Below are 16,351 nucleotides of genomic sequence, written 5' to 3' on the forward strand. Positions count from 1 at the left end.
CTTCCCCTTTTCCTCACTTTCGGACTTTCCCCAGGCCGCTCCCAACAGGGCTCAACCCTGTTCCCCGCCCCCGCTGGACCCTGCATTACCCAGGGAAAAGCGTACAGAGTACGGAGTAACCCGTCTTTGGACCACAAAGTCCATCATTGAAAAAAAAACATTCCCGAAAATTGCCGTTTTCTCGTGGAAATTGAATATGTCCTTAATGTTTCTCAATAAATACAACGTTGATTACAGTCCAACCATTGGATAACCAATATATAACAGAGTAAAATGGTCAAAAGGTCTAAATATATATATAACGGTTGGATGACGTTTTCTAAAACAGTACAACACTTCTATGACAAACAAAAAATTAAAAACAACTGACCAAAGTCAAAATCACATCATTCACGTGAATCACGCCGTCTTCGCATCCTCAACCAACTCCATCATCTCTCGTTGTATCTCTGTAAGCACGCTTTCAGCGGTCGCCTTGTCCAGCCGTTCCTCTGGTGCAAAAATGCCAACGTCCAGACCCTTGTTTCGGATCGCTGCCTCGATGTCGATAGAGCTCTGTATTCATCATCTTGTTAGCATTCCAAGACTCTATCAACCTGCCAATCGATGGGAAATACATACCATGTAAACATCAGCCAAGCAATCAATCTCATTTCGTAAGACAGTATCTCCATTTGGAGGCTGGCGCTGACCAGCTGGAGTGTGTATGTCTTCGTCTTCTCCATGTTCACCGTTTTGTCTGACCTCCGGATAACTATTCAATTCTTCTGGTTCCTCAGGAGCGAACGAGAAACCATTGCTAACGCTAGTCTGCGTGTCGTGGGATTCCGGTATCCTCAAGAAATTGACACAGACATCCAACCGGATTCCGGTCCAGTCCGCGATCTCAACAAGCGACACCCCTGAGTGTTCGATTGTACTGATCTCGTGCAAATCATTCTGAACCTTCTGAGCAGTTCGGATGATGGACGAACCATCACTTGGATTCTCAATCCGCAGAGGTACCATATTCAGCGTAGGCGCGATCAGGTCTGGTAACCCTTCTAGTGCATGAGCTCGGTTGGCAAGATAGACCCCTACCACAACATCTGTCGGCGGTGCCTTGTCATTTCCGTCATTATGGAGGTCCTTCAAAATGATCCGGGAATGGATTCTGGCGTATATTGCCAAAAACAGAGCCTGAATACTTAGACTGTGGTGCCTTGCAATCGCCTCAATCCCGGAGATATCGGCGATCAGCCCGGGCCGATAGGATCGCTGGATCTTTCCGTATGAGATTGACTTGAGACTTGAATTTGGCTTCCCATCAATCTGCGAGAGGTAGCGCGTCCAGAACTGCTTTCGTACCGCCGACGACGAGTGTATTCCCTGATATGCGACAAACTCGGACAAGTTGACCTTGGGAATTTCGGGTTCTTGATCCATGCAGAATCTGGCCAGGAGGTTGATCAGCTTGGGAAGGCTCACAGCATCATAAAGAGCGTGATGGATCTGCAAACTTATTATCGTCCCACTCTGTGTCTCGCTCGCGTGAAGCGATACTGGTCCGGACATGATCCCCCGTTTTGAACCCGTTCTAAATTTTCTGCCGTTCATCGACTCGTGCCAGATAACGGGGTTTTCAAGTTCCTTAAGCACCACTTGCAGGAACGGGAGTGCCCTTTGGCCGGTTGGGATGAATATTGTACGCAGAACTGGCACCCGGCTTGTAAGTAGAGCCCAGGCTCTATCAAGCTGGGGTCTTCCAAGACGGCTTGCGGTATAGACGAAGTCCGGATAAAACAAGGCTGGATTCAACATGTTCATTGCAAGCAAATAAGTTTGCCCTGATGTCGTCGGGAAGACCTTCTCAACTTGCTGCTTTTCAATGCCATAAGTCATTAAAAGAGGATCGGGGTCAATTCCATTCAATAAGTGACCCAGTTCCACATTCGCATACCGATTGCGGAAATGAGAGTGATCAACCCCTACAGCGGCTGCCATCTTCTCTATTGTTCCGGCTTTCAACATCGCACTGACAGGAAGACTGATAGACTGCTTTTTCAACAAGGAGGAGACTTTGATCGCACTGATGCTGTCGAGGCCTAGATGAAACAAGGTCGATTGCTTGCGGATCTGTTCCTCTGGTATGCCCGATACAGTAGAAAGGACGTTGCGTATTTGGATCTCCAGATCGGTCCAATTAGTCTGATCCTCAGGACCAAGGCTGTCACTGTCGACGCCTTCCGCTTCTGCGGTCTCTTGGAAAGGAGCGCTTTCACAGACAACTATACCGCCATCCACAAAATCGATCGTGGCATGGTCAGGCTCTTCAATAATTAGACGGAACACCGTGTCAATGCGATCCAAGAGATCAATCGTGTCACTGAACCCTAAGACATCATCGCGGCCCGCTAGGCGGCAGACCATTGATCTGTCAACCATCTCCATCTCCACAGATATGGGGTATTCGGTGTCTGATGAACCGCCCACCGAATGGTAAAGTGGTTTCTGAAGGGGTTCTGTTTCCGTGGGTCTTTTCTGATAAATGAATAGAGTATCGAATAATGTTCGACCCCCAACGTTGACGCCGGCTTTTCGCAAAGGAAAGTGTTGATACTCGACAATGTCTCCCAGAGTACCTTGGATGTACTTCAACATATCCAAGCGAGTTCCATGGAGAATCGCGCGGAACGCCACTGTATTCATTGTTGGAAACATTACTTCCTGGGCGTCAGCGAAGTTCCGGCCAGACAGTACCAGCCCGAACACCACATCAAGACTTTTAAGGAAACCGGCCAGGAAAAGCGCCCATGATGTGACTGTGAGAGCTTGCACTGTGACACCATGACGCCTACAGAACTTGTCAATCTCCTCATGTGAGATGGTCAGTGTCTTTTCTGCACGGTGAACGACGGATTCGTTTCCACCGGCCCCTATCAGACGTGGGAAATGTCGGGGAGTAAAGTTCGCAAGACTTGTGCGCCAAAATTCTTGAGCCTTGTCTTCGGCAGAAGATATTATTTGCTGCAATATATGTTCATATGGTGGCCGGTAAACTGTCTTGCCAGAGTAGCACCTCGCGACGTCTCTATGGAGCAGCTCCAGTGACCAGCCGTCATACAAGGCGTGGGCGATGGACAAAACAATGAAACGCCTAGCTCCACTACGCACGGCGTGTAGTGTAAATGCCAAGCGGTTCAGATTGATGTCTCTATCACCCTTTTGTTGATCTTGAATGAGCTCTTCTATCGACTGTCCATGTTGATCGAAAACGGCGAAGTCACTTCTGCCGGGTGGATGGACAATTTGGGCATAGGTGATCGGGATTTCTGGATCCTCTATCTCGACAAAGGACGTTCGAAGGATAGGATGTGCATCGACAACTGTCTTCCATGCATCAAGAAGTCTTTCTAGATCCACTTCAGGTTCAAGCTCAAGTATATCTTTGCCGTAGTAATGTTGGTAATCCGAGGCGACCATTTCTGCGATCATTGCTTCTTGAAGTGCAGTTGTTGGCAAGACGCTGACCGCGTCTTTAGGGAGCTTCCCATATTTTGCTAAGCTCGCTCTTAAAGACTTTTCGTATTGGTCGAGTGAAATTGTTGGCTTCTCATGTTCGACTTTAGGTGCCATCGACAATTTCTCAGCCATCCTCCGAATGTTGCGGCAATGCATGATTGTGCTAACCAATAGATTGATACCAGAATTCCTTAGCCTCGATGACAGCTTTATCGCGTCGATACTATCCAATCCAAGTTCGAATATAGATGTCTCTTCATGAATAGTGTCCGCTTCAACGCCAGCAAGCTCTGCAATGACTTCCCGGATTTTGTGCATCTCCGGAGTCCATGTAAATGATTCTCGTTTATCACCGTTCATATTATTTTCACCGTTGAGATTATGTGCAGTCTTTTGAGGAACAACATGTGAATTTGAACCTGTGGTTCCCAGATCTCCATGGACAGAGGGAAGGTCACTTGACTGATTATGCAGAAGCTCAAACAAAGTGTCCTTGAAGGTGAAAGCGAGCGCCTCTGCCTTTTCTGCGGAAATGGCTGTACTTTTTGCCGCAATTGTCATCGTCAAGCTCTTCTCGGAGTTGCGTTGTACTTCCAGGGCCAATGGATACTCTATATCCGCTTGAGAATCGAGCATGGTCCATACCCCTTCTGTCACAGAACGAGATGGGCCATCTTCCTTTTGGAAAACAAATAAGATCTCAAAGAGCGGATTTTCTGGCGTCTTGCCCGTCCATTTCATTATATCTCGAAGTGCCGTATGCTGGAACGGCAGAGCGGAGACATGATAGTCGTGACAAGCTTGCACGAGTTCAGCGGATGTCCTCAAGTTTTGGAATTTGATATTGCTTGGAATTGTATTGAATAATGGACCGATGACAGCTTCCGTCCCGGGAATATCAAGCGTTCTCCCGGATACCACGATACCCAAAGTAGGGACGACCGAAAAATGATCATGCAGAGCAAGCAGCCAGCACGCATGGAATATAGAATGTTCCGTGACCTGGAGAGAAGTTTTGACCTTCTCTAAAGAGCCGACGTCACTAATATTCATTTTGAAAACGACTGGATCCGAGTCCTCGGCGTCTGGACTGGTAAATATTCTCTGTCCATAAGAACCGGCAAGATGGTTGACCCAAAACTCTTCGGCTTCTGGCGTCCGACGCAAAGGGCCTATATGTAACACATCCAAAAAGGTTGGACCGTAGGATGGGACCTCTTTGTCCATATAATGCAACGCAACTCGTTCCAGCAAAAGCGGCAAGCTGTTGCCATCATATAGTGCGTGAAAAATATTCAAACACATAATGAGCCTGAGCGGGGATCTGATTATGCAAATTTCCCAGAGCCTGCCTGAAAACCCGTTGATATTTTCGTACCATAGGTTGAAAATTTGATGTCTGATGCGTTCAATGCCTTCATCGGCTGAGACGGTTGTTTCAAACCAAGGAAGCTCATCATCTTTGAGTACAACTTGAGCGTAACCATCCGGTAGAGGTATGAATTTTGCACGAAGGAGTTGGACTTCGTTCTGCGTCTGGGACCAGGCCTTTTTCAACTGAGCCAAGTCGGTAGTGGATCTCAGCTCGAAGTTGAACGAGGAGCAGTATAGGGGCTTCTGGCTCTCCAGAAAGCGAAATATCATCCCTTCCTGAAGTGGCGTACAAGGCACGATTCCTTCGATCCGGCTTGCTGAGATTCCAAGATGTTCTGCGGCGATGAGCGAGTACCTGTGAGTGAAGGCAACCACTTTTTGCTTGCTTTCACTATATAGTCTGTCTGATGATACCGACAAGTTCCGTGAATTTCGCAAAGACATGGCGATTCCTGCAACTGTCGGGTCTATGGGCCTTGTTAGCAATATCACATACAATCTTGTGGTTGCAAACTTACGTTTCATAACTAGAGATACTTGAGCGTTCTGGAAGCCAGCGCTTTTAAGAGATTTGACCAATGATATAACAGATATCGAGTCTAGTCCAAGCTCATATATGCTGGACCATGGAGATATCTTTTCCGGCTTGGTTTGAGTGAATTCTGCAAGGACCGCAATGACCTTTTTGATGCCTTCTTGGTCCATAGATCGTGTGTCAGAACCTAGGGAATCCAGTCTTTGAAGTTCTTCCAATGACATGCTCTCATAAAGCGTTTTCAACGTCTTGACATCCGCTTTGTTGTTAGGCGACAACGGAAACGAGGAGATGGGAATAATATGAGTTGGAACCATATAGCCGGGAAGTTTAGCCTGACTCGACGCTTTGATTGCGGACAAAAACTCGCGGTTATTTTCGTCAAATACAACCTTGACTGGAGCTCGGGGCTGCCCAGTCATCTTCTTTGTGACAAAAGACACCAGTTGTTCCTTTGCCTGACCTGGGTGCTTAACCACTATGGTTGCGACTTCCCCTAACTCCGACGTTGCACTTTGGATAACCGCATTAATCTCGCCAATCTCAAGGCGTTGCCCTCGGAGCTTCACTTGGTCATCAATGCGCCCAAGGAATTGAAAACTACCATCATACAAAATCCTCACAAGGTCACCCGTTCTGTAGACTCGTTCCTGAAACTCATCCACGAACTGAAACCTCTCCCTGGTGAGCTCCGGACGATTTAGATAACCTCTGCCGACAAGGGGTCCGGAAACACAAAGTTCACCCATGCCACCACGTAAAACAGGACTTGAAGTGCCGGGCTTAAAGACGTACGAACCAACATTATCAAACTGAGGTCCGATGTTAGATGGTTTGCTTTGAGCAGTCATTCTGGGAAGCATAGTGCAGCCGATCGTGACCTCCGTGGGACCGTAGCCGTTGTAAATGACCTCGTACTTTCCCCATGCATCCAGAATTTCCTGCTTGAGCTGCTCTCCCCCAGTAATAAATATGCCACGGCAGAGTGATGGCACTTCGTCTGGGCGAATCAACTTAGCAAGGCTGGGAGTGAGGTCGATATGTGTGATTTGAAGTTTTCGGATTGTTCCTGCAAGATCTTGGAACAGCAGATCTCGCGGGCAGGAAGTGACGCATATCCCAACACTCCAGCTCCAGTACTGCTCCAGTACGCTAACGTCAAAATGAAAGGAAGCGAATTGGAGCCAGCGTGACTCTTCGTCCCAGTGGCCATCAAAAAGCCTGCGGAAGGCGAGCATTGCCTGGACTGCATTTCCGTGGGTTATTTCGCACCCCTTCGGTGTCCCTGTTGTTCCAGATGTATACAGACAATAGCACGTGTCGTCAGGTTTAATTGGCCGAACTAAAGAAGGAGGGTCAGATGAGATATCATCCAATAAGCCATGTTCGTCCAGCGCAATAACATTGACACCAGATAATGTCCGTAATTCGTCCCTCCTGTCCGATGCACAAAGGAGTAACCTAGAGCCGGAATCTTCAAGGATGAATTGCTTTCGAGCCAGGGGTGCACTTGGATCTAGTGCAACAAAAGCACAACCTGCCTTTAAAATACCGAGGATCGCGAACGACGCCTCAGGGCATTTATCAAAACAGATCGCAATCAGGTCCCCGGGGGTAGCATCGAGTTTCTGTAGTAACCTGGCAATTTTGTTACCCGCATTATCGAGATCATGGTAAGTCCAAGTGCGCTTCTCAACCCCTTCAGATGTGATGCTTGATGCGAATTCGAACGCAATTCTTGTGGGATATCTTTGAGCGCTCTCCTCGACGAACTGATGCAGTAACTCGACAGATGATGGAAGGTTCGGTTCTCTGGACGGTGTTATAGAAAGCATACTAGCCCGTATCCCGGAATTGTCGCTGGATTGGGACTCTGGAGAAAACAAACAGTCCATCAGGAGATCATCTAACTGCTCTAATATCAGCTTCGCTTGTTCTTGCGGAACAATATCGCTTCTATGTGTTAGCCGTAGCTCGAGTTCGCCATGACGCGGTATCATTTCAATCGATATAGGATACTAATCACCCGTCAGTAGATCGCTCCTTGATAGAAAAAATTGGATGAACATACGTCGATTCTTGCATCCTCTTCAATTATCTGCCAAAATTGAAAGTCCTTTCTCTCAGTAGAGAACTTCTGGTAAACAAATAGCGTGTCGAAAAGCGCTGGATCGACATCAAGCCATCTCTGAATTTTCGACAACGGAGTGAACTGCCTTTTTAGAAGGCTCGCATTGGTTTTCATAACGGAGCTGACGAGATCGAGATTGGTCCCTTGAACGTGACATTGAAAAGGAAGTGTCACAAGACATGGGAAAACAACCTCTTGTGCATCCTGAGATAGGTCACGGCCGGAAAAGACAACACCAAAGGTAATAGCAGTCTGTCCTGTATACGCCGACAGGAGCCGAGCCCAGGCTGCTTGGCCTGCTGCTTGCAATGTGATACCCAGCTCTCGACATCTGTCGTCGATCAATTTTTGATGCTTAGAACTTAGTTTAGTAGTGACCAGCAATTCCGCCTTCTCAACACGTATGGGACTCAGATCTGGGAACTTGACCACCTGGTATTCTGACCCCAGACCCTTCCAAAACTTCTCCAAGTCTGGACTCTCAGAGGTTGCAGTGGTAAGAATATGACCGAGAATCAAGTTATTTGGAACAACTCGTGGTAATTGGTTTCCTCTGTATGCATCTGCGACATCAGACAGAATTGATTCCAAGGACTGAGCGTCGTATATTGCATGAAGTGCTGTAAATTCGACTTCCGTGGCGGACCCCAAATCCCTTACGACAAGAAACCACGGAGGCAAATGGAGATTTTCGCACACGTACGTGCGCCGACGATGCAGCTCTGTTTCCGAAGTGACGGTTTTGGACTCATTCCACGGTAACGTTGTTGAATTCTCCCGGTATGTTATCATAGCGAAAGGAAATTGCTGATCTTTCAAATGAACAAACCCGGTCCGTAGCATCTCATGCCTGGCTATCGTCCTTGACCAAGCATCTCGGAGAAGGTCCATATTCAGAGGGATCTGAGATCTCAGCACAATACGATTGAAGTAGAGATTGCCATCTGAGTTTGTGAACAAAGCTAGCATGCCGGACTGTACCGGCGTGCAAGGACGTATTGATTCGACGTGCTCGTCTGAGATACCAAACTTCTCACATATATAGCGTCTATTCCTCAATTCGAAGGACAGAAAATCAAAAGATTCAGTGACCGCTTTGGAGGTTGACCGTGCAAGAAGTGACGCTATTTGACCCATACTCGGCGCCTGTTTTCATGTCAGAGTCGATCTTCGCTCTATGGATTATAAGTCCTTACCTCGAGGATCTCTACAGCAGGAACGTCATACCCCAAGTTTCTCAAAATAGCTGATAGCTGTACCGCGTTGATGCTATCGAGTCCCAGTTGGAATATTGTTGTTTCAGGCTTGATAGCACTAGACTTGTAACCAGATAAGTTGGACAGAACGTCTCGAACCTGACGCTCTTCTCTCGACAGAGCGCGAGCTACCGAATCGTGGGTATGCCTTGTCTCGCTGGACTCGGGAGTCTTTGTTTTGATCTCCTTTGCTGCCATTGCAATTGATGGTATATCACCCGCGAGGATACTCGGATCCGTAGCTTGAGCAGAAGGATATCGTATTGTGTGACTGACCAGAGCAGCAAAATCCTTTGCAATCTTCTCTGTATCCGAGGTAGAAACATGCAGGGAATCTGAATGCAAACAGACAGTTATGATATTTCTCTCGCGAGAAGGGGTGATCTCAATGATTATGGGAAAATCCATATCTCCTTCCTCAGAGACCAGTCTCCACAATTTTCTTTCCAACTCCCTGGGCGGAGGTTGAAGAAGGACAAGGGTGTCAAAAAGAGGCGAGACGTCTCCAGACACGCTCTTCTGTATTTGCCGTAGTGAGTAGAGCTGATGAGGCATGATATCAATATTAGTCCTTTGAGCCAGCTTCATGATGTCAACGTTCATGTCTGTTGAAGACATCTGTATGCGAATTGGAAGGGTATTGAAGCATGGTCCAACAATTCTCTCTACGCCGTCTAACGGTATCGTTCGACAGCTGAAGACATTCCCGAAGCAGATATCCAAAGAGTCTGTGTACAGGGCTAGGGCTCGAGCCCATGCAGCATGGAAAACATTCAATGGTGTCACTGAGAACTCCTTACACATTGTCTCAAATAACTGGAGAGAAATGTCAATGTCAATAATGTGTTTTCGGTGGCGCTGGCTTTCTGAACTTCCCTTCGTCCTTGGCCAGGGGCACAAGAGTCGAGGAGAAAACCCAGAAAGGTACTGGCGCCAGAAAATTTCCGAATGATTTTGGTCTGTGGACACCATATATCTAATGAATTGATAAAATTGAACGGCCTGTGGCAACTTTTCCCCTGCATATGATTGCTCGACTTCCTTGAGTAGATGTGACACGGCCTCACCATCATGCAGTGCGTGATGTATTGAAAAGAGAAGCATTGCCTTGCCACTGGCTTTATCTTCCAGGACGGTGATTGAGTAAGGCATTGAACGGAGATCCTGAGCCTGACCTATGAAGCGAGACTTTTGCTGCTCCAATACCAGAGGCATCTCATCCACAGGCGTCTCTAAATAGCTCCAAGGCAAGGACACCTGCTTAAGAATTACCTGTGCGTAAGCAAACCTAGCATTGCTCGTGGTAGTGAAACATGTCCGCAGAATGTCGTGTCTGGCAACCATATGTTCCCATACTTGTCGAAGAATCTGTATATCCCCGTATACCTCGAATACTAAATGGTTGCAATAAGCGCTTCCGTCGTTAGAGCCTTTGCGCGAAAGCATTGCTTCCTGCAAAGCAGTGCAAGGAATGACCGATTCCACAAGACTTCCGTTCTCCTGGAAATCGGATTTTATTTTCTCAATGAATTCCTCGTCAAAGATCTTCTCTGTGTCTGTTCTGGAGGCGATCTGTGACTGCTTATCATTCTTCGTGATAGCTGCGGCCAGCTGAGGTACTGAACCATGCCGAAGTATGACAGATACATCTAGCTGGCCAAAACCAGCTTGCCTCAGTCGCTTTGAAAGATAGATCGCCGATATGGAGTCGATGCCAAGGTTGTATAATGAAGTGTTCGTGTGAATATTCTGTAAGGGAGTTTGTGTCACTTCAGAAACAATCTTTGCAACTGCGTGTTCTGTCTCGGAGAATTCCCGCCTCTCTTCAGATGTCCCTCGTGAAGGCGAAAATCTTTGCAGCTCTTCCAAGCTCATCTCCCGGAAAAGTTTTTCCAGCTTTCTGCTGTCGATCTTTTTCACCGTTGTCATGGGAATCGAGTCTACAGGTATAAAAGACGAAGGCACCATATAATTGGGAAGTGCTGCACATAGATCCTCGAAGAGATCTTTGATGACAGAGAAATAATTCTCTTTGTTCCCTGCATCCCGGGGAAGGCCTGCAGGCACCCAGAAGGTGATTAGTTGCTGCTGGTTGCTGCTTTCTTCCCTCACGATCATTGTTGCGCAATCTTTGACGGCTGTGTTTTGCAACACAACGCTGTTGATTTCACCAAGTTCAATTCGTTGGCCACGGAGCTTGACTTGATCATCTCGGCGACCAGTAAATACCAGCGAGCCATCTGAAAGCAGCCGTCCAAAGTCTCCCGATCGGTACAATCTACCGTACAAAGGGTGATTGATGAACTTTTTGCTCGTTAAATCTGGCAAGTTGAGGTAACCTCGGCCCTTGAAATCCGTTAGAAAAGAATACCTCACAGGTATATGATTGGAAATTCCGTACAACTTGATCACCGCCAAAGCAGAACTCTCCAACCCCACCACGGGGTACCAAGGAGAAGTCTTCATCATCTGAAATGACGAGGGCTGACGTGTTTTTGAAAGGTTTTCCAATGTTTCGGATGGAATCAGAAAGTTTGACATTAGGCCGGACAGTGCAAATATTTGTGGTCTCACTTGGACCGTAACCTGCATACACTCTAAATTGAGTCTAAATCCTGAATACAGAAAAGGGGCATAGAGACTCACCTTGATAGAGCCCGTTTCCTGCCCAATCTTTGTGGACTTTCGCCGTCAGCCCTTCCCCAGCAGTAACCAGGAACCTCACTCCTGGTACATTTCTGGGATGTACAAGAGAGGCAACTGTGGGAGTGAGGCTTAGGTGTGTCACCTTCCTTGTGCGAATAACTTGTTCGATATCTCGAAACATGACATCGTTTACTGCTGAACAGAGTGTCATGCCGTTATGCCATGTGAAAAATATTTCGAACACCGACACTGCAGCTTGTCAGTTCCGGGTAGCATTTGAACAATCACAGAGAAAACTAACCGTCAAAAGCCTGTGAACATGCTTGCAGCATCTTGGCTTCATCTCCAATTGGGTATATCTCGGTGAGCACGGCGATGTTGCTCTGTAGATTGTGATGTGTGATGAGTACACCCTTTGGCTTCCCAGTGCTTCCAGAGGTAAAGACGACATATGCAAGATTTGTGCAATCATGCGATGAAAAAACATTGGTGTCTGGGTATCTCTCTATATTAATACTGTCAGACTCCACGAAATGCAGTGTATCCGAAGAATGCAAGGAAGATCGAAGAGCTGAATTGATAATACAGAGACGGGGGTTAGCCTCCGTCAAAACAAAATGAATTCTATCGGGGGGAGTTTGCGGGGTCAAAGGCACGTAGCCTGCGCCGATTTTTATCACAGCCAGTATTGAAATGTAGAGGTCAAGGGACTTGTCCAGGATGATGGCAACGAGGTCGCCGGCAATAACACCGAGACTGAGGAGATAGTGAGCGAGACGATTTGCGCGACTGTTAAGTTCATAGTAGGTGATGCTCTCTACGCAAGCATCACCAGAGTCTGGGTTCAGAGAGTGCAAGAACTCGATTGCAATCCTATTGGGGTCGTCAACCGCCATCTTTTCAACCCCGTGTGCAAGGCTCGGCAGGTCGATTTGCTGTTCAAAATTGAGATTTTCAATCGATAATATGGAGGGAGACAGACGATCGTTGACATGCCTAATTGGAAGATCCGGTGATTGGATGAATTGAGCAACAATCATGTCAATCTGCTCCAAGAAAATCTGCACCTGTGCAGTCGGCAAAAGAGAATTCTCGAAAATCGCGTACGCATGAATTCTACTGTCCTTGGGCTCCAATTGTAGTGTCATTGTAAACTCCAAGAAATCAGCGGCTGCGATCTCCTTGAAAACGCGCCTAGGTTTCTGAGCTGTCCATGGCGTCTCCTGCCAGACAATCAAGCTATCAAAGAGAGAGTCTGCCAGATTGATTCCAGACGCTTTCTTAATCTCACTTAGGGATAGATCCCCATATTCTAAGGAACGTCGATTACTGTTATGAATTGCAAGGATGAGATCGGCGACAGTCCGGACCCAGTTGAGATTCAGACGGGTGGGAAGAACACGTAGGCAGGGTCCAATAATGGACTCAACACCATCCACAGGTAGTGTTCGGCCAGAGAAGACGGTACCAAAGACGACATCGGGCGCTCCGAGGTACGAAGACAGGAGATATGCTAAGGCAGCTTGGAAGATGGACTGCCGACTGACGGATAATGACCGAGACACTCTATCAAGTTCCGGTAACGAAAGATCTAGCAGACGATCAGCAGTTCCTCTTCCCCGAGGAACATCAATTCTATCGTGGAAATTTGGCCAGAGTGATGGGACAACATCCTGTAGATGATCCCGCCAGTATGAGGTTGACTGGACGGCGGAGTCAGAGCGACTGAACTCCATGTAATATGTGACGACATTCGCGTATGATGGCCTTGAAACTAAATCTTCTCTTAACAACGCAGAATGGAGGTCGTCTAGGAAAAGGTCCCAAGACCATCCATCATAGAGTGCGTGATGTATCCGAATAAGAGCTCGAACAGATTTGTTTTCATGCCTGAACTGCACTTTTAATGGGGTCAGGATACCACCGTCGCTGCTCAACGTCCAGTCGTATTCGAAAGATGCCGTCTCCTGGAACTTGTCATGGTCAAGGGTCTTCCATATGAATCGACAAAAGGCGTTTCCAGAGAGCCCAATGTGCACGAAACCAGACCGCAACATGTCATTGTGCTGAGCGACCTTGCGGAATGCTTCCTTTATCAAGGGAACCTCTATTCCCTGGTCGAACTCGAGTTCGATCCAATTGCAATATGCCTTTGGATTCTGAAAAGATTCTGAAAGCATTGCTGCTTGGATGTGGCTGCACGGCTCCACATTTTCTATCTCAGAATCGAAACCAACTGACCGGAGCACCTCCAACCCGGTTTTCCGGATAGTTTCCAAGTCATCCTGAAGTTTCAAATCCGCCGTCTTTAAGGCCTCCTTTTCTGATTTCTTCGCCAGATGCCAGATCCCTTCGACGGAATCCGCAGTAAGCAGCTTCCCAACATCAAGATTGACCCCGATAGCGCGTAATCGCGAAGCTAGCTGAATCCCAGACAGTGAATCAAGACCTGCCGCTGCAAGGCTCTTCAAGTTCTTAGCTGGTATGTTGAGCGTCTTACTGACACAAAGAGAGATCTCTTCTTCAAGCGAGTCTCGATATTCCCTATCCATCTCAAAATTTGCCGTTCCATTTTTCCGAATATACTCGGATTCCATAGTCTTCCGATCGACTTTTCCGGACGCCAGTCGGGGGAATTCGTGGACGAGGACAAAATCTCCAGGCACCATATAGAGGGGAAGCCTTTTTTGACAAAATTGACGGAGTTCCGCTGGCGTAACATCGTCTCTGTCAACTAATGCCCACACAACCAGTATTCCGTGAACAACGATGGCCACCGCGCTGCGAACATTCTGGGCCATGCAGACGACATTTTCAATCTCCCCAAGTTCCACCCGTTGACCTCGTAACTTCACCTGCCCGCTGGATATTCGACCGAGACATTCAATATTGCCGTCGGGAAGGAAGCGAGCCTTATCTCCTGTTCGATACAGCCGACCGTACTGGGCACTATCTAGAAACGCCTTTGAATTCTCGGCTGGACGGTTGATGTAACCATTTGTGAGTTGTGGTCCACCAACGACGAGTTCCCCAATCTGACCTATCGGCAGGATTGCGGGATCTGACGTGTGGCCATCACTGCTCTCTTCGAGAGATACCACGAAGGCCGAAACGGTCTCGAAAGGTCGCCCGATTAAGTTGACCCGGGAATCAGCTTGGAAGTTCGGGGCGGCCGTGCAATGAATGGTGGCCTCTGTTGGGCCGTACATCGCATGAAGGATTCCTTCAGTGTTCGCGGACGATCCGAATTCGTCCACGACACGCCTCGTGAGCATTTCCCCAATGGTGAGGAGAACCTTTAGGGATGGGGCCGCTTGTCGGCTGCGCAGAAGCTCTCCCGCCACTGTGGGCGTCAACTCGGCAGCATCAACCTGCAGTTTCGTGATGACATGCGGAAGATCACGAAGCATGGCAGCGCGATCACACCCTACCAGGGTTGCGCCCCTGGACAGGGGGAAGAAGACCTCAAATACCGAAACGTCAAATGTAGGGGACGCAAATTGAAAGAACCGCCTGAACGGGGGTATCAGCTTGTCGTGGGCGAGCAACGACTGGGTGGCCGCACGATGGGGGATTCCCACTCCTTTCGGTCGTCCTGTTGAGCCAGACGTGTACATGACATATGCAAGGTTCTCTGAGGAGATTTCTCCAGAATTTAGAACCGTCGACACATCTTCAGCGTGCAAATCATCCGTCAGGACCACTGAAATGCCCTCCGCCGTTGCCAGCTTTCCTCGGAAAGCACTCAGCGTGACGACGACCTCCGCATCAACATCTTTGAGAATGAAGTTTATACGATCCTCGGGCGAATCAGTACCCAGAGGACAGAATGCGGCACCTGCTTTAAGAATCGCCAGCCAAGCGATGTAAAGATCCACCGACTGTGGTATGAGTACAGGGACGACAGGGTTTCCTGGCCGTGGTTGAGACGAACGGCGTAGAACCTCTGCAATTTTTGCTGCCAGTGCTGTAGAAAGCCGATCCAAGTCTTCGTAGGACAGACTTTGGACTGTCTCATCGGGGCAGAGAAATTCAATGGCAGGACATGACTGTTGCCCACGACCCAGGGCCAGCTGGTGAAGCAGTTGCGGTCCCGGCAGGATGCGGGGATCGAGGGTTGGCGATAGACAGCTGCGGTGACTCGGTAGAAGGAATCTGCACCTGTATATCATGAGACAGAGCATGTCTCTGGATGATCGGCTTCAATTGGCGACCAATTTGGTCCAAGCTGGCCGGTTCGATCCCGACATCAGACCGGATGGACCCAACACCCGTCTCCAAGTTGACGTGGAGAGACAGGGTGCATGCTCCCGGCCATAGTGCTGGAGCTGCTGGGGAGGATGCATTCTGCACGCCATGGGTGACAATGGCCGTGTATCCATATGTTCCTGGCGTGGACGAGTCCAAGCTGGCGGCATGAAAGTGCTTGGTGGATAAGTCAACGCGGACGGGCTCTCCATTCAGCGCAAACACGGGACATTCCTCGCCCGTGAACGAAGACAGAAGCGACGCCCACGACAGCACCAAGACGTCCAGCGGAATTGCTGGGCCATCGAGCCGCCATTCAATCTCGCTGCTGGAAGAGAGGGCGGGCCCCCCTTTGGGAAAGATGTCAGGGAAGCGAGTGAGTCGATCCATGATTCTCTTTTCTCTCTGACCGGTCGCAATGCCTCGAGACACAGGATGCGGTTTTATCCCCGTGCAGCAACACCGAGGTTGGCCGCCATGTGTGACGAGCAGGGCGCTGGGATGGTGGTATACACGACTGCAGGTACAGGACCTGACCTGAGTACAACTACATGCCTTCAGCTCTACCCCGCTGAGGGGCAGCCTCAGCCTGCAACACTGCGTGGTCCACAGGGGGAAAGAATGTACGAAGCGAGGGCACTGGCACCGCGATACAGCTAC

At 48.5% G+C, this 16,351-nt stretch overlaps 1 protein-coding gene across 1 annotated transcript; it reads right to left on the minus strand.

Annotated features, from left to right (window-relative positions):
* Window positions 1–399: 399 nt before the first annotated feature.
* Window positions 400–16,081, minus strand: T310_5099 (N-(5-amino-5-carboxypentanoyl)-L-cysteinyl-D-valine synthase; the record flags this gene model as incomplete). The annotated part of the gene is made up of 8 exons (XM_013472041.1): window positions 400–555; window positions 622–7,428; window positions 7,482–8,687; window positions 8,738–11,143; window positions 11,199–11,383; window positions 11,444–11,692; window positions 11,745–15,445; window positions 15,504–16,081. 8 exons carry the CDS (start codon window positions 16,079–16,081, stop codon window positions 400–402), a joined length of 15,288 nt encoding a protein of 5,095 aa, XP_013327495.1.
* Between the last annotated feature and the right edge of the window lie 270 nt (window positions 16,082–16,351).

The sequence above is a fragment of the Rasamsonia emersonii genome, assembly GCF_000968595.1.
Source record: "Rasamsonia emersonii CBS 393.64 chromosome Unknown ctg1118621760237, whole genome shotgun sequence".
Taxonomy (NCBI): Eukaryota; Fungi; Ascomycota; class Eurotiomycetes; order Eurotiales; family Trichocomaceae; genus Rasamsonia; species Rasamsonia emersonii.